The 20,242-nt window shown below is 27.0% G+C and overlaps 1 protein-coding gene across 1 annotated transcript; it reads left to right on the top strand.

Annotated features, from left to right (window-relative positions):
- Nucleotides 1-16,909: 16,909 nt before the first annotated feature.
- Nucleotides 16,910-17,798, top strand: LOC115702512 (ethylene-responsive transcription factor ERF017-like). The gene has a single exon (XM_030629946.2). It carries the CDS (start codon nucleotides 16,915-16,917, stop codon nucleotides 17,677-17,679), a length of 765 nt encoding a protein of 254 aa, XP_030485806.2. The 5' UTR covers nucleotides 16,910-16,914; the 3' UTR covers nucleotides 17,680-17,798.
- Nucleotides 17,799-20,242: the final 2,444 nt, after the last annotated feature.

The following is a 20,242-nucleotide window of genomic DNA, read 5'->3' as shown; positions in this document are numbered from 1 at the left end:
AAGGAATATACAAGTCAAAAAAATAAGAATTTATACATTGATACAAATTTTAGACTTTTCTCCTTATGATATAACAAAGTATAATAACCAACTAAATTAATATATAATCTAAATTAATATGTATATATAAACACATCACCGTCAACGTTCGTTGATTATATATATGCATGTACATGTGCATATATATGTTAATAATTTCAAAAACTGTCTCTCTGAATTGGATCATTCACTGGCCCCATTAATTGAAATTGGATATAATAATAATAAGCTGTAAATTTGTTTAAAAATTTGAGTCATGATCATTATTGAGAGCTACATATTACATTAATTGAATCCATATAACTGTATATATATATATACATCTATATATATAATCCTCTCCGGCCATATATGAAGTTTAAACTTTGAAGCGCCGCAAAATGCAAAGCTCATATATATAAATATATATATAAGTGTCCTTTTTATTGCTTGATCTTTTAACAACTATATATATATATATTCATTCATAATTATTATTAGTCAAGGTTTCTTTTGACTTTGATTCTTTAATTAATTAGTGTTTTTCTACTTTTGATATACAATTTCCAATTCTTATGAAAATCAACTCATACAATTAATGCACATCTTGATTGTGACACAAATTAATTCCAAATTATAAAAAAATATATATAAATAATTTTTATTTTTTAATTTATCACTTCACTGCTACTGATTAATAAAAAATTTAATTACCTGTTAATTTTTAATTTATTAACGATTTTGCATTTGATTTACTTGTTAATAGAAATTCTATTTTACCAATAATTAACGACGTTTTTATCTAACAAAATTAATAAAAAATATTATAATAGCGATAAAATACGAAAATCTTTCTCGATTATTGTTTTCTCGGGGGCTTCTCTCGCGATCTTCTCTATCACGACTATTTCAGAGAAGCCCTATAAAATCTTAGTGAGAAAACAATGATCGAGACGATGAATAAAATTTTCAATTTGATATATGAAAAAAAAGGATGAAAAAAATTGATCATAAATTAAATATTATATATAACAACAATCAACAACAAATAATTAGCCCTAACCCTAATTAAGGATGTTTTGTAATATTAATAGTAAATCCAACATTGATCTTAATATTATGTAGTTTTAATTATCTCATCAGTGCGTTCGTCATAATTAATTATATCACCAAATTAGGCTATATATATTGCAATAATATATTGTACGTGATATACGAAAGAATTATTACAAAGAAGAAAGTCATTGTTAAAAGTGGACTTTTTTTAGCACGTGTTAATAAAAAAATAAAAATAAAAGAAGTGGGCGCAGAAAAAAACAAAATTTATTTGGACCCATTTTGTCACCAAGTGTAGATAATATATTTTTTGGTATAAACACATAACTGAAATTAAAGAGCCACCTCAAGTAAATTTATAAGAGATAATAATAATATACATATATATATTTTTTATATAAATATATTTAAACCTAACTGCCTAATTTTTCCTACCTATAATAATAGTTCATTCCCATAGTCTAAGTCTATAGCTATTAATACAAATTATTTATTAACTTATAAATAAAAAATAAAATCAGAGATTACGAATTTGACTATCACTTATGTAATAAATATAGATTTAGTACGTGGCACCGACTTATAATATGTTGTAATTAATTCTCTAATTATTATTATTATTATTTATGAACAATTCTTTGTGTGTTGAATATACAATTATATAATCAATAAACAAATTTTTTGAATGTGTGTGTTGTTGGAGAAAAATGAGACAAACTAAGTAAAATGTTATTATTATTATTATTATTATTATTATTATTATTATTATTTGGAGAGGATTTGAATTTTTAGTTATTTATTTATTAGGAGAAATGTATTATACATCATTAAGTATTATTTTATTTGGTTACATCATCATATGTTATAATTTAATCATTTGTAGCATCCTATTTTTATTTAAGTATTTGGCTGAATAATATAATTATAAATGGTATAACTATGACTTGTTTGAGACTAGTATATATAGAAGATTTGAATTTTATAAATCTTAATTATTATTATATTAGGAAAGCTATTTTATTTAATTTAACCAAATTAAATTGAGGGAATGATTTTAAATGGATAAGTATTATTATTATTAATTAATGTGAGACTCACTTTTATACACAACACATGAACAATTGAATATTAAGAATATTCAACATTGCAAAACTAGCTAGACCTGCTCTGATACCATATTAGAAAATTCATTGAACCTAACTCAACTTAACAAAATTAACTTATTAGGAGAGGATTGTCCTCACCTTATTAAGTGAATCGAGCGTATACTACCAGCCAATTAATGTTGGACTCTAGTAATTATTTTTATATATAGTTAAACAAATTATTGTAACTTTTTTTTTTTTTAATTTTTTATTTAATCACTACAAAAAATTGCTATTTTTAGTGACAACTTTTTAGTCACAATATAATTTTTTTGTGACTAAATGTGACTTTTAGTCACAACAAAATGTTACTTGTGACTAAAACTACACATTATTTAGTTACAAATTGTCATTAATTTAGTTTTAGTATTGTGACTAAAAATATATTTAGTCACAACAAATTGTAATTTTTGTGACTAATACATTTAGTCACGGACCTTTTAGTCACAACATAAGAATAATAATTTATAATTAGTCACAATTTTTTCACTTTTAGTCATAAATTTTGTTGTGACTAAAAGTAAGATTTTTTGTAGTGAAGGTAGAAATCAATAACTTTCGATTCTTACTCTTTTTATAAAGAGAATCATTATAATAGATGAAGAAAAAATTTAAGAAAAAAAACATATATTAAAAAATTATGGATTTGTTATATTAATTTGTAATGCTATATAATTAATTACTATTAAAAAATATTATTTTTATGTACACTTTTTTGTTGTTCGAACAATATATGTAGACACCAATATGTTGTACCTTGACTTGTGTTATCATGTTTAATCTTAGATATAGACGGACTAAGCTTGTACATAAATGTCAGGCCTTTTTTTTTTTTTCTTTTAATTTAAATTATACTTGTTTTTTTTACTTATTTAAAAAAAAATACCATATTTTTTTTTTAAATAAAAGTATAATTTTTTTTTTTTATGACTCATATTTCAAGGCTATCATTATCCTACCTTCATTTCACTTTACTACCTTCACTTTAGTCCCACCAAACTCAAACTTCCATACCAATTAAACCTATTATAAGAATCTTTACTAGCAAAAAAGACCTAACTATAGGTAGCAATGAACTATATATTATCTTTATTATTGTGACATACATTACATTTAGTAGTATTAGTTTTGTCTTTTTTCAAGCTAATTTCTTACTTATAGTATGTGTACATTTGGTTGGACGTAGTTAAATTAGCTAAGTTATATATATTAAAATACGAGAGTTAGGATAGTGAATTGGAAGCTCAATGATGGAACGAAATTGCATTGTGGCTTAGGGGGGCCAACCTTTTTTATTTTATTAATTTGAAAAATTAAATAAATATATTTTGTATTTTTTGATCCCTTTATTTTATATATTTTTTATTTGACCCTTTTAATATATATATAAATCTTACCTATTATATAAATGCTTAACGGAATTTGTTGTGCATGTTAACAGAATATACTTTTTTTCTAACAGAAACTAACGTTTAAATTTAACATACCCATTTGAAAAGTTGACAATGCTTGTAATGAAATTGAAAAGGCATGAAATTGCAGTCACTCTTGACAAATTTTCTAAATTGTGCTTTGATTCATCAACTAACCTTTCTAATACAATAAAGTAAACCAACATCTAAAAGATGAAAACGTGCAAACTTGCAAACCTTCAAGTATAAACATATGAATTTTGTACTTGTTTATAAAAGTATTACTGTTCTGCTATTTGTAGTTATCTTTTTCCATCTCTTCATGTTTTTGTATTTCATCAATTATAGTATAGAGCCTACATGTAAAAGCAAACTTTCATTTTATTTTTCTAGGGTGACTAATCTAACAAGAACAACCTAATTAATTCATTATGAAAAACCAAAGTTGAATACAAAATAGAACACACCAAAAGTCACCAGGTGCTACTAACAACACCTAAAATAGGAAACAAGAAACAATGGTGAGCCATCCCATGGCAAAGGCATATCTCCGATACATCCATTAAAAAAAAAACAAACCTTCACAAAACTAAATAAAAAAATATATACAAACCATATATAGCTACAAAATATTTGATGAAACTTACATATAAGTCTAAACAAAATAAAATGAGAAAACTTAAAATTATATGGACTAAAAATTAAGAGAAAAATTTACTGAAAAATTGAACTCAAAATAAAAGGGAGAAAGTATTCTCAGTATCATAGTTGTGAAGACTAAGGAATGATATATTGGACTTATAATATGCATTCGGCTTTTAACTAATTATACATGTTTGTTTTACATACCATATTGAATAACATTTTGTTTTTTTTTTTTGCAGTTTTAAAAATAGTATAAATTTTAGAGAAAAAGCATCCATAACTTTATAATTTGAAAATAAATTTATATAATGAATAAACTAATGCTAAATATATTATTATTATTATTATTATTATTATTATATACATATATAAATATAAATAAGTTTTTTAATATGTATAAATATAATTGGATTAGATCGGTTTTTTATTAGATTTTAAGGTTAGTATATTTAATAACTGATCAAATCTAATTATAATTCAACTTTTAATATCCAATCAAATTCAATTGTAATTAGATATTCAATTTTTTTAGTTGAGGTTCAATTCAGTTATAAATTGGATTGGATATTGCCCCATTAAGTTGTGAGTCTTTTTTTTTTTTTTAAAAAAAAAATTATTAACTATTCTTTTTTTTCTTAATAATGATATTAAAATTAATTACATAAACTTAATGGTTTATTATTAAGAAATATTGTATGCAAATTTATCAGAAAAATTATGTTATGTTTTCTTAATTTTTTTACTTAATTTTTTTAATGTGCTAATAATCACAACGTGTTCTTAAATTGAATGCAATAAGTATAGTATAAATATAATTTTTGTAATTTACATGTGGGTAGTCATAGATTTTTGAAATAGTAAGTTTAATTTTATTTTTGTTATTAAATAATTTTATAAATTTTAATAAATTCTCAAGGACAAAATTAGAGACACCACTCATGTGGAATACCCCTATTAGTAGTGGGGGACTTAGATGGACACAATTACACAAGTAGGACAGTTGATTATTTATATTTACGACTTTGTAAATATTTTGTTAATTTTTGCCATTAGTATGTAATTTTTTTTTTAATTTATTTATAAGTACTATTTAATATCGACTCTTACATAATAATAATTGAAATATACAAAACATATTATTTTTTAATAATTATTTATGACCCTGCATTGAAATATATGTATATATAAATTTATATATATATATATAATGCATCCTGGCTCCTATGATATGTGAGACCTACTCTGTTCCTAGTTGCAATAAGTTGTATTAGTTACAATTCATTAAGATCCAATTATAATTAAATATTTAGAATTGTTAGACGATATTGTTAGTGATAATACTTAGTTAGTTAGTTTGTTAGTTAGTTTCTTTTTTTGTTAGTTTGTTAGTTGTACAGTTCTTGATTGTAACTAACTTATTCTTTCAGTTGTAACTAGCTAAGTCTATAAATACTTGTACATAATCATTTCTGAAGTGTAATGAGAATATAGAATTCATTCCTTAAATCTTTTATTCAACATGGTATCAGAGCTCTTCTTTTCTCTCTGATTTTTCTTTCAAATTCTTTGAAGCTTCTTTCTGCAACTTCAATGGCGACAACTCCACAACCTGCTCCTGTGATCTTTTCTCACAAATTATCTGTCAAACTTGACAATCAAAATTTTCTTCTCTGGAGGCCTCAAGTTCTTGCAGCAATCAAAGGTCATGATCTCTCAACATTCATCTCCTCCACGCCTCCTATTCCTCCAAAATTTCTCACTGAAGCTGCTGAACGATCAGGTACACTCAATCCTGCCTACTTATTTTGGATCAAACAAGATCAGTTACTCTATGCTTGGCTCTTATCATCAATGTCTGAAACTATTCTAATGCGCATTGTTGGCTGTGAAACCTGTTCTGATGTTTGGAGCATTCTCGGTCAATATTTCGCATCTCAATCTGCTGCAAAAATTGATCAATATCAAACTCAGCTTCGTAATTTCAAGAAAGGATCTAAGTCGATCAATGACTATCTTCTTGGCATTAAGACTTTGGTGGATCGTCTTGGTTCTGTTGGACAATCTTTGACAGTGAAAGAACACATCTCTGTGATCTTTAATGGTTTACCTCCAGACTATGATATCTTCATCATCTCGGTTAACTCTCGACATGAAGAATATACAGTTGCAGAGATTGAATCGCTTCTTTTAGCTCAGGAGCACAGGATTGAAAAACACACTCAAGATCTGGACTCAGCTCCTTCAGTTAATATAGCTCATAATCGTGGTGCGTTCAAGAATCGCACATCTTCCTCTGATCCATCGAATCAAGGCGCAAATGGCCAAAATCGTGGGAATTTCACTCAGTCTTCGAGGTCACCTCACTGGAATCCTTATGCTACTAGTCCTCGAAGCTCTGCTCCTACTAATTTTGGTCAATCCTCAGCTCCTACTTCAAATAATCCTCGTGGTCCATCCCCTGCTTCAATGAACTCTAAACCAGTGTGTCAACTTTGTGGACGAATTGGTCATATTGCCTCCAAATGCTATCAACGGTTCAACATGGAATTTCCTGGTCTTGGTGCTGGAAACACAGACAAAGGATCTTCACAAATGCAAGCTATGATAGCTTCTGCCTCCACTGTTAGTGATCCGTCTTGGTATCTCGATTCTGGTGCGACGAATCACTGCACTTTCAATGAACAAAATCTGATGCAGAAGCAGGAATATTATGGTACAGATCAAATTCATGTTGGTGATGGTACTGGACTCGCAATCAATAATGTTGGTAAGACCTTCTTTCATACTCCTCTTACTTCACATACTCTAGTTCTCAATAATCTATTACATGTGCCCAGTATCACTCGTAACCTTCTCAGTGTCTCTCAATTTGCGCATGATAACCATGTTTTCTTTGAGTTTCATCCTGATTTTTGTCTTGTGAAGGATAAGGTATCTCACCAAGTTCTGATGGAAGGCAAACTTAAGAATGGTCTGTATGCCTTCACATCTGATTCTGTTCATCCTTGTTCAGATTCATCTATGCCTTTTGCCCTTACTCTTAATAACAGTACATCTGTCTCCAATGTAATAAATCCTCATTCTACTGTTTCTTCTTTTGCTTTATGGCATGGCAGATTGGGACATCCATCTGCTAGAGTTGTCAAGAATGTATTACAGACATGTAATATTCCAAATGTTAATAAAACAGTGTTTGATTTTTGCACTGCATGTTGTCAAGGTAAAATACATAAACTACCTTTTCCTAATTCTGAAACTTGTACAGTATACTAAGCCTCTCCAATTAATACATTCTGATCTTTGGGGTGCATCCCCAATGTTATCATCATGTGGATATAAATACTATATTCATTTCATTGATGCTTTTTCAAGATATACTTGGGTTTTTCTTTTAAAATGCAAATCTGATGCTTTAGCCACCTTTCTCAATTTCAAAACCCAAGTTGAAAATGAGTTTGATTGTAAAATCAAGGCCCTACAATCTGACTGGGGAGGAGAGTTTCAGGCATTTGAACAAACTCTCCTCACTCATGGCATCTCTCATAGACTATCATGTCCAACCACCCATGAACAAAATGGAGTGGCTGAACGTAAACATAGGCACCTCATTGAAACCGGTCTTACCCTTCTAGCTCATGCCTCTCTCCCACTTCAATTTTGGGATGAAGCTGTTAGAGCTTCTGACTATCTCATTAATAGGTTGCCCTCCCCAGTCCTTGGAAACTTGTCTCCATTCCAAGTTCTTTACAATTTAAAACCAGATTACTCTAAGCTTAGAGTCTTTGGTTGTTCATGCTACCCGAACATTTGGCCTTACAATAAGAACAAGCTTCAATTTCGATCTGAAAAATGCACGTTCTTAGGGTATAACATCAAGCATAAGGGCTATAAGTGTTTAGCTCAATCGGGTAGAATATACATCTCTCGAGATGTACTTTTCAATGAGTATGATTTTCCATATAGTCACCATTCCCCCACATCCATTTCCACACCTCTCATTACATCCAGTACTCAAGTTCCCATTCCCACTGCCTCATCCTTACCAACTCCACCTGTTTTATCAGGTTCATCTTCCAGTGACACTTCACTTCCACCATCAGACCCTGCTTCTCTTCCTACATCTTCATCATCTTCACCATCATTGTCCTCCACCTCTGCTTCCGTTCACTCATTACCTACTGCTTCAGTACCCATAACAGGGTCTGTCACCACCACAACTACCCCTGCTGTCACCAACAACCATAATATGGTCACTAGATCTAAAGCTGGTGTCTATAAACCCAAAGTATACATGGCATCTAAAGAACCTTTAAGCCTGCAAGAAGCTCTTCAAGATCCAAATTGGTTCTCTGCCATGCAAACTGAAAATGCAGCCTTGAAAAAGAATGGAACTTATATTCTTGTTCCTCTTCCTGCTAGCAGAAAGGCCATAGGTTGTTAGTGGGTTTATAGAGAAAAGGAGAATCCGGATGGAAGTCTAAATAAATTCAAAGCTAGGCTTGTTGCTAAGGGGTTTCTTCAAACCTATGGATTTGATTTTCATGAGACTTTCAGTCCGGTAGTGAAACATACAACAGTTCGAGTGATTCTCACTCTAGCTTTGTCAAATAATTGGGGGTTACACCAGCTAGACATCAACAACGCATTCTTGAATGGGGATCAAAAAGAGGAAATTTATATGGTTCAGCCACCCGGCTTTGAAGATCCTGAAAATCCTCATCTGGTTTGTAAGCTGCAGAAGGCTATATATGGACTTAAACAAGCCCCTCGGGCTTGGTATGATAAATTGAGTACTACACTCACTACTTTTGGTTTTCACAATGCCAAATCTGATCAGTCTCTCTTTCTTAGGATCACTTCTCACCACACGACCTATATTCTAGTTTATGTCGATGACATAATAATAACAGGCAGTTCTCCTACAGTCATTCGAGCTCTTATTCAAAGTATTCAAGCTGAGTTTGCTCTTAAGGATCTTGGTCCTTTAAACTACTTTCTTGGTATTGAAGTTCACTACACTAAGGATGGCATGATTCTTTCTCAGAAGAAATACATAGCCGATGTTTTGTGCCGAGCCAAGATGCAATATGCCAATCCTTTAACTACACCAATGACTGGTGGTGAAAAACTTTCTGCAACAGGGAGTGATCCTATTCCTGAGCCACATTTGTATCGAAGCTTGGTTGGTGCTCTTCAATATGTGTGCATTACAAGACCTGAAATTGCCTTTTCTGTCAACAAAGTTTCCCAATTCATGCAAAACCCCTTACAATCTCACTGGAAAACTGTTAAAAGGCTGTTGCGATATCTTAAAGGGTTTTTGGATTATGGTCTTTACTTGCAGAAACCTTCCAACCTTGATATAACTGGTTACTGTGATGCAGATTGGGCCAATGACCCTGATGATCGAAGAAGCACATCTGGATATTGTGTATTTCTTGGTCCCAATTCGATCACATGGTCCTCTAAGAAGCAACCTACTGTTTCTCGCAGTAGTACTGAGGCAGAGTATCGAAGCTTGGCTCACTTGACAGCTGAAATAACCTGGATCCAATCTTTGCTGTCTGAAATCAAAGTCCCTGCAACAAGAGCTCCCATAGCCTGGTGTGATAATTTGAGTACGGTTCTCATGTCAGCAAATCCGGTTCTTCATGCCCGGACTAAACACATCGAGCTTGATCTCTTTTTTGTAAGAGAAAAAGTTCTCAGCAAGCAACTTTCAGTGTATCACTTACCTGGTTGTGATCAAGTTGCTGACATATTTACCAAAGCTTTGGGATGTTCTCGGTTTACTCTTCTCAAGAACAAACTTAGTGTTCTTAATTCTACAACACTAAGTTTGAGGGGGACTGTTAGTGATAATACTTAGTTAGTTAGTTTGTTAGTTAGTTTCTTTTTCTGTTAGTTTGTTAGTTGTACAGTTCTTGATTGTAACTAACTTATTCTTTCAGTTGTAACTAGCTAAGTCTATAAATACTTATACATAATCATTTCTGAAGTGTAATGAGAATATAGAATTCATTCCTCAAATCTTTTATTCAACAGATATATATATATAGGGATTCAATTAATGTATTTAATGTCTATTGAAACTCTCTAAAATTCTCGAGTATTTTTATTGAACATGTTTATTGTCTAATATTTTATAATAAGTGAGATTTTATAATTGATTAGCGATATTTTTAAAATTTATTTTATTAAGTTATATAACTCGATATCTAAATAACAGTATGTTTATTGATCTCTTTTAACAATGCTCAAAATTCTTAGGCCTTGTTAATTGTCAAGGCTTTCAAAAATACTTTTAAGCTTTTAAAAATTAACAAAGTCATTTTAGTCTTTTTACAGTTTTCTTTTTTGAAATGTTTATTGGGAATTAAGTCACCAAAACTACTCAAAGTTAGCAAAGTTAAAATTTTGGCCAACCATGCCCTTAAAACTCGAAAATTAAATTTTACCATCTTTATGTTTTGTTGTATTTATCTTAAACAATATTTAATTACTTTACACTTTCTCGCTATTAGGGCATTTCCAATAAAAAAAATTGAAATGGTATATTGTTATATTTTTGTGTACATTTCAATTTTTTTTTTTTTTTTAAAAAAGTGTTAAATTTGACACACAATAAAAATTGTATTAAATTTAACACAAAATAGATATAACATTATGTTACATTTAGAATAATATTAAATTATATATATTTATTATAATGTTACTAAATATTAAGATTTACTGACCATTATAAAATCTATATTCTTTATTCAGTATATTACTATAATTTTGGAAATAAAAAATTAAAAATAATAATTTTTGCACACATATTATTCTTAATAAAATATTAAATGACCATCAATAATACTTTAATTATGTACATATTTTAATAGGTGTGGTACATTTAAAAATTAATTGGCAACTAGGGCAATTATTAATAGAGCAATACTAAAGGACAGGTACCCATATATGGTGCCTACCACACTTATAAAATGTAATATTACTATTAGTATAATTCAATATCAGGTTCTATTTATTTTAATTTAATAAAGATTATAAAGAACCGCTAATCAATTATAAAACATAATATCAGATGTTAAGAACCTTAGTGTCCAATAACAATACTTTTATCAATATCCTTGTAATGTAATAATTACAAATCAACATTGGGAACTCTAATAATACATAGGAAAATTATTAATTACTTTATGATTTATATATGGATTGTTATATGAATTTTGATTATAATTTAAGTTATTTTGTTACTTGCTATGCCTGAAAAAAAAAAATTACTTTTTAAGTGTTAAAATGAAAGAAAAAAAAAAACTCCTAATATACATATGATTAATATGCACTTAATCTCTTTTAAGTTTTACTTAATTATTCACCTATAGATATTTTACAAAACAAACAAATGCGAAAATGATCAAATACATTAATTGATCGATCACTATCTTTCAAAGTACTACAAACTAACAAGTATATATATATATAAAATACATTTTGAGCCTCAAACAAATTCAAATAAAAGACCTATAAGAGAAAGCCAAGAGCCAATTCATATATAAATATATATATGAAATAATAATAGAAAGTACGTACGTACGTACGTGGCATAATATATTACTATATATATATAGGGTAATACTATGGTAGGACCTAGTAAAAGTTCCCTACCGGTGGGGAACTTTTTTTCTAACCGTTGATTTTAGATCTTGTGGTTATTATGAAGTAAGGTATATACTCTTACTATAGAACTGCTTATATACAATTAAAACTTTATACATATTATAATAATATTTTAATAATATATTTATTTTAAAAAATAAAATAATATTAATAATTAAAAAATTATTAATTTTTATTTTTTAATTATTATTATTATTATTTTCTAAAATTAATTTAAATTATTTTTATATAGATATTTATTTTCAAAAATTCTTCTGATATCAGATCGCTTGAATAATTTTATATGCTCTTTAATTGGAACCGTACCAACTTGTTTCTCTTAAACTCAATTTTTTTGGCAGAAAAAATAATATCAAACCGAATTAATTAATTTTTTTTATAAGTGGCGTCTCAAAAGAGCAGCCAAATAACAAAATAAAAACCACTGAAAAAACAGTCAATAACACCAGAATCACACACAGCCTAAAAGAAAAACAAAGAAAAGACTAGGTGTAAACATAAAAAAAAAAAAAAAAAAAAAAAAAAAAAAACCATCAGTAAATTATGAAAAGCCAAAAAAATAAGAAGCCAAAAAAATGAGTTTAGAAAAAATAATTCTTTTTTGAAAATAAATACCAATATAAAAATAATTCAAAATAACTTTTAAAAAAAATAATTCAAAATAACTTTTAAAAAAATAATTCAAAATAAAAATTAATAAAATTTTTAATTATTAATATTATTTTTTTTAAAAAAATAAATATAATTAAATATTATTATAATATGTATAAAGTTTTAATCGTATACAAGCAGTCTTATCGTAAGAGTATACACCTTACATCATAATAACCACATGATCTAAAATCAATGGTCAAAAAAAATTCCCTACCGGTAGGGAACTTTTGCTAGGTCCTACCATAGTCTTGCCCTATATATATATACATATCGAAGTAAGGAACGTAAGTTAGTTAGAAATTAATTTTTTCTTTAGTCAAAAGAGTTTGATGAAAAGATGAGATATATAGTAAAAGCTATATAGCTTTTGGTACGGCATTAAAATACAAAAAACAATTAGTCGGTGTGTTTGTGCATGTGAAGTAATAATAATAATAATAATAATAATAATAATAATAATAATAACAATAATAATAATAATAATAATAATAAATTAATTTGTATATATATATTACACACCAACCAACCATATATAATTTCTTCAAATTAATTAACAGAAATTAATATTGTTAATTATATAAGCCGTTCCCTATCAAATGCTCAACGAGTCTAAATTATGCTACATTTTTAAACAAAATGAACGTGTAACAAGTTTAACCTAATCGATATTCGATTGTACTAACCTATAGCTTCCCATACAAATTAGAAAATAATAAACTTATTATTTCATTAGAAAGCAAAATTGATAATGTGTGACCAGTTAATGGTCTGGGCAATCCACTACAAGAAATGTCACTTTTGTTAGCATATTTTTGTGCTGCTAAAAGTTTGGTATTACGCTGATAAAATGAAATTTACTTTTGATGTATTGGCAAATCAACGTTGGTATTTAAACTTTTACCAGCACAAAATGAAAAACGCTGTCAAAAATGACTTTTTTCCCAGTGCGTAAATTCGCTGATAAAAGTTAGATTTTAGCCACTATAAATGTGCATTGGTAAAACTTTGACCTTTTTACCAGCGCACAATTTACAAAATGCGCTGGTAACAATTAATTTTATTAGTGTAGTAGCGAACTGTGCTGGTAAAAGTGATTTTTCTTGTAGTGACCTTGGGATTTGAGCTTTAGACCTCCAAGTTGTTACTTCAAGCTGTTAGGCCCTATTCTTCTACTTTAATTACCGAATTAGTATGATATTGTCTGTTTTAGTCTTAAGCTCACACAGTTTCATTTTTTTTGGGCACCTTCCTAAAAGACCTTAGATATTATCCATCCTTATATATCTATGATCTTTTTTATTTCTAGCCAATGTCCAACATAAATAAATTAATTACTATTGAAATACAAAATAATGCATTTAGTAATGTGTGTATTATATTATTATAATTTTGAAAATGAAATAGCAACTAATTCACTAAAATTTAGCAAAATACAAAAGACGTTTAAAAGATTAGAGCATTATACTCAAATATACTACGACTAAAAGATACTGAAAATATACCTAGCTACATAATAAACTACTCATATCGTCTAATGAAACGTAATCGAAAATTTTACAATAAGGGCCTAATTAAGGCGATAGTGACAACTACTCACTTGTCTCATCTCAAGATGGTCACCTTGCTAAAATCAAGATACATTCTTTGACTATTTTTCTCATAGTCAAATATTAATTTTGAAATAGAATCTCAAATCTTACCATACACCTAACTTGTTATTCCAATTTTTCCATCACATTTCACATTCTTAAAATTTTTGCCAAGAACAAAAAAGAAAAAAAAGGAGAAATAAATATCTATATATGTACATATACAAAATGGTAACGTAAGAGTTGTTTATAGGAGGTTAATTATTATTATTATTATTATTAATAATATTATTATTATGGGTGGTAGTAATAAAAAGGCCACAATAATAAATATATATATAGATGATGATGATATGATACATAGGTATTAAAAAGGTGATAGTGAATGAGTGATTGTGTGTAGTGTGATGAACGTTTGATGATGATATGAGGCTGCTTTAATTTCTAATTCTCTCTTATATATATAAATAAATATATAGATATTAAATATATATAGATATATGTGTGTATATATATATGACAAACAACATATTCCGATAGCGGCTGGCCGGTGGTCCAGGTGCCACCAATTTTTCATTTATTTATTTTTATTTTTCTAAACTATATAAATGTATATATATATTTCAAATAATGAAACTATAAAATATATAACTAAAACATCCATAAATATATATGTATTTAAAACATTTTAATTAAATCAAGCATGCATGTTGTGTTTTGAGATTATTGAAATTAAAACTGGTAACGTCTATATATACAAAAATTAATTATTTGCATTTTGCATGCACATAATATCAAAATAAAATTTATATCACTCTTAACGAGAATTGTTAGTTTAACAATTTTTTTTTGTTAAAGTTAATTAATAGTTAAAATTAATACTATTAAATAAAATCAACTAATTATTATTTTTTGAAAGATAATTAGTTTTAAATATTTAAATTTAAATTAGATATCAATTCAATTAATTAATTATATTTTATAACAAATTTATTATCTTATCAATTAAAATATCTAAACTTATTTACTTATTTTATTGTTTAATAAAATTAGTTAAATATATTTTTCATAAATAACTTTAAAACTAGATTAAATTTTATATATTTAAAAAATATAATTAAATTGTAATAAATTTAATTTAATTAGTATTATTTAAATTAATAATTAAGTAATAGCAATTTTAATACAATTTTAAGTAAATATGTTACTAATAGTGTTATTTATATAAATTAAAAATAAATATACATATATATCTACATTCTAATTTCAATGTATTTCATATATCAAAATATTTTTTTCTTAATAAATAAATGATATATATATTTGAATGGATATATTTTGTTAATATAATATCAAGTGAATTTTTTTATTTATTAATTTTGTTGCTGCAACTCAATTGAAAATTTAAATATCTTTCTTTTTAAATAGAGAAATTATTTATAATCTTTTTAAGTTTAAACAATAATTAATATATATATAAAAAAAAAATATTGCTATTAGGCACTTTATGTTACCCAACACTATTTTTTTTTTAATTATTTATTAAATTGAAAAATGCAAGACATGATATTAATTTATACCAATATAGCAATGTTCCTTAACTTTTCTCATATAAAAATTACTCATTGTCAATAAGAATCTCTCCTCTATTGCCAATGCTTCTCTTATAAAAGAAAAATAAAAAAAAATTAGAAATAGTATTTTCATTTTATTTTTAATTTATAACTTTTCTCTAAAATTATTTTGGGTAAATATGATTTTGGATCTCGTGTTTTGTAAAAATTACCAATTAGACTCTCTGTTTTGTTAAATGACAAAATGGACCCTATATTTTTTAAAATGGTACAAGTAGGACCCTGAATTAATTTTTTATCAAAATAAAATTTAATAATAATTCGATCTACATGTATTATGACAAAACTGTTTATATTTTTTGTATCTATTTGTGTTAGAAATTATCTTCAAGTTAGTTATATTAAAAAAAAAGTTGTCAAAAATTAAGCTCAATGTTCTATTTTTACTATTTTGGAAAATATAGGTTCCATTTTGTCATTTAACAAGAGGGTCCAATTAATAACTTTTGCAAAACACAAGGTCCAAAATAGTATTTACTCATTATTTTAGATAAACTTAGATAATTCTAAACTTACATGGCTACTTCTAATTAGTCAGTAACTTATAAAATCAGTTCAATCGACCATTTAAAAAAACTATATAATTCGTGCTGCTGCAATTCGCCGCTCATTATATGAAAAAAAAAAAAAAAGCACATAATTCTTATCTCATCTCGATTGATATTTATTACAACATAGTAGTGTCCTTCCTTACTTTAAGCAAAGCAATTTTTTTTAAAAAAATTAAGCACGTGGTGAAATTGGGTAAATGGGAAAGTGGGCCCACCGCGTCTCTTCTAGTCATACTCAGACTCAAAAATTACTCTCTTCCACTGACCACGTATCTTACACTGAATAATAATCCACACGTTTACTAAAAATAAATAATTAAAATTATAAATTATAAATAAATAAATAATTTAAGACCAAAAAAAAATTATTTAAAAAAAAAAAATCAATGAGAAAGACAGTAAAGACTGTGACACTACTCATTTTCTTATTATGAAGAATTTTTGGGAGTATAAATATGAGATGAAATGAGTCTCATGATTGGTACAACTAAATTATTATTATATATAGAAAACACATAAATTATTATTTTATGGAACAACACGATGAGTACCCAAAATACAAAGGAGTGAGATTGAGAAAATGGGGGAAATGGGTTTCTGAGATTAGGCTTCCCAATAGCAGGGAGAGGATATGGCTTGGTTCATATGATATGGCTGAGAAAGCTGCGAGAGCTTTTGACGCCGCTCAATTTTGCTTGAGGGGTCCTCACGCTCGCTTCAATTTCCCAGAAAGTCCACCTGATATTCCAGGTGGGCAATCTTTGAGTCCTCATGAGATTCAAGTCGTTGCAGCTAAATTTGCGAATGATTTCATCATCAAAGATCGAGAAGAAGAACAAGAAAACCCTAATGGGTTTGATGTTGATCACTCGTCTGGTGAGCCTGTCTCAGACGAGGATTATAATAATAATATTACTACTATTACTAATAATAATGATAATAATAGCAGTAGTAGTAATATTATTATGAGTGATGATGATGGGTTTAATAACATGGATTGGTCTTTGTTGAATTTCTTGGATTATTCATCCAATAATATTGAAAATGACTATTTTGCCCCTTTTACTTGTTCATCTTCTGGGCTTTCTGATCAAGATCATCATCATCAGTATTCATCATCATCAGGTCAGTGTAGTACTACTGTTCCAGCTCATCATGATGATCATAACAACAATAGTATAATTTATGATAATGAAGATTATTATAGTAATTACCCTTTTATTACTTCTACTAATGATGATCATGATCATCATGATGATCATTATTCCCACTCCTCATTTCTTTGGAACTTTTAAGTAATTAGGTTATTATTAAGATATATATATAGTTCATCTATATGATGACGATGATGATGATCAGCATGGCTCCTGCTCATTTTAGCTGCCGGGATATTATTGCTGGAAAAGGCTTCTCACTACACATTACTCTCACATTTCATATATATATAAATATTTGTATAATTGTATAATATTTGTATTAATGTATGTATCGATATATATTGTGTGTTAGGATATCCAAGTTTCAGTGTTGCCTTTTTTTGATATGTATAATAATAATAAATAATAATAATTTATATATATTTATAGATATTGTTTTTGTTTTTTTGTTTTCCATTTTAAGGAATAATATTATAATTGGTAAAGTGACCAAAAACTGAAATATCATAAAATATAATAATATTAATATATATTTATATATAATAACACAATGCTCCCATTTTCTATGGTTTCATAAGATCCATATATATAATATATGGTCATTTTCATTATATATATAGGTTTAATTAATTATAATTATAAATTAATTTCATGTGGTTGTGTGGTCAGTATGTACCTACTCATAGATATAGATGGGTACCATTTTGTAGGATGTTATAATGAATTAAAACCCACTTGTGATTTATAGGTTAGTTTTATTACAATGCCATATAACCATCTTTCACTTTCTTTCAATTTTCATAGCCATTATACCCATTAAGTACTCTAGAGTTTATATTAATTAATTTCATTATATTTATTTCACTATAATTCATCATTAAAAAGTTACATTAATTTCTTATATATTATGATCATCTTCATCACCAATATCATCTATATTAGTATACATATATATAATTGTGTTTTAAGGCTTTAATCTTGATTAATCATGTAGGAATATGTAATGTATAGAGATAATAACTATATCTATATATTGAATTTTGTAAGTAAGATTTGTTAGTGTGGATAAATTAAATGCGTGTTCTTAATATTACTTATATATATTGCTCCCAAATAATATACAGTTAAATTATTTATTTATTAATAAATATATATGAGAAGATCGATTATAAAACATACAAGTAAACTTCTTATGTTGACATGTTTAGTTAGTCAATCCAAACTTGACTCATTGTATTTGGTGTCGACTATAATTATTTTACATTTCATGTTGATCAACATCATTAGTGAATTCATATATATTTTTAATTTTATCTTTGACTCATTTGATTAATAATATATACCATAAATAAAAGGATATAAATTGCAAATTGTAAATTATTATGAATACAATGAACAAGTGTTTTCATGTCAAGTGTAAATAAGTCATCTTATGAGTAACTTTGTTTCTACTTCAGTTCTTTTTTTTATATATATAAAAGTAAATAACAATTTAATTAAAAGTTAATAATATTAATGATACGAAATATAAACAGGTCAATTTGTGTCAATTTCGTATCACAAAGGTTACCCTAACTTAAGCCAAATAATATTATCACTAAGCTCACATTTATTTTTGCATAATCCTAACTCACAATAATTCGTATTGAGTTCCTTTTTACTTTCAATATATAAATATACACATATTAGAAGTTGCATGTTTAAATCTAAATTAATTAATAATGATAAAAATCAGATTCAATATATAAATAAAAATAACATAATATGTAGCTACAATCTACACACTACATATTTATCTATGTGTTATTGAAATTATATGAGATTATCTTGAAATATAACTTACAAATTTTTAGTATGTTTGAGACAGTAAGTAAATATATATTTATATATTTATATATATATATTTGTTAACAAAATACCTATTAATGAAAATATTCATTTTTTTTTCCAAAAAAAAAATTAGTATATATAAATATATATTTAATATTAAAATTAAAAAAAAATATTATTATGTTATTCCAATTAAAACCTCTTAGTCAATTTTTACGTTTGTAATCATATGCCTCAATATTTTTTTTATAACGGCATTAGTTATAGTTATAATATTATTTCTGTAAATTTTAAAAAAATTCTAAATAGTTTACAGTATCGAAAACAAATTTTTTGATATTTCAGTTTACCACGCGCGTTCAAAAAACTTTAAATTTATTTTTCGACACTGTAAACTATTCCAAATTTTTAAAAATTTACAAGAATGTTGTTGTAACTATAATGAATACCACCATAAAAAAAAAGTTAAAACAAAAATATTTTGACATGTATCTTCAAACACAAAATTGACTAAAAAGTTGTAATAAAAAATTAACCGTAACACTCCTATTATTGTACTTAATTTCTAGAACATTAAATGACTTGGCTCAGATAAAGTTACATGTGATATTTATTTCGTTCTGAAAAACCGTGTTTTTGCAAATGTCAATTATATATAAGAAAATATAAAACAGTATGCGTCTGCAGAAGCAGAAAGTAATTCTACTACAACAAAACAAAACAGACAGAATATAAAATATTTGCAGAAAAATAAATAACTTGACACAAGAGATTTATACGTGGTATCAGTGTTCTCACGAACACTCCTATTCCACGAGGCCACGCCCAGAGAATGAAATCAATTAATAAAGTATCAAAATTACAAAGACAA

This window comes from Cannabis sativa, chromosome X, assembly GCF_029168945.1.
Source record: "Cannabis sativa cultivar Pink pepper isolate KNU-18-1 chromosome X, ASM2916894v1, whole genome shotgun sequence".
NCBI lineage: Eukaryota > Viridiplantae > Streptophyta > Magnoliopsida > Rosales > Cannabaceae > Cannabis > Cannabis sativa.
This window is presented reverse-complemented; position numbering and strand designations above follow the sequence as displayed.

Coding starts and splice junctions, on each gene's coding strand:
- LOC115702512 (XM_030629946.2), top strand. CDS start 16,915: ATGGAACAACACGATGAGTACCCAAAATACAAAGGAGTGAGATTGAGA.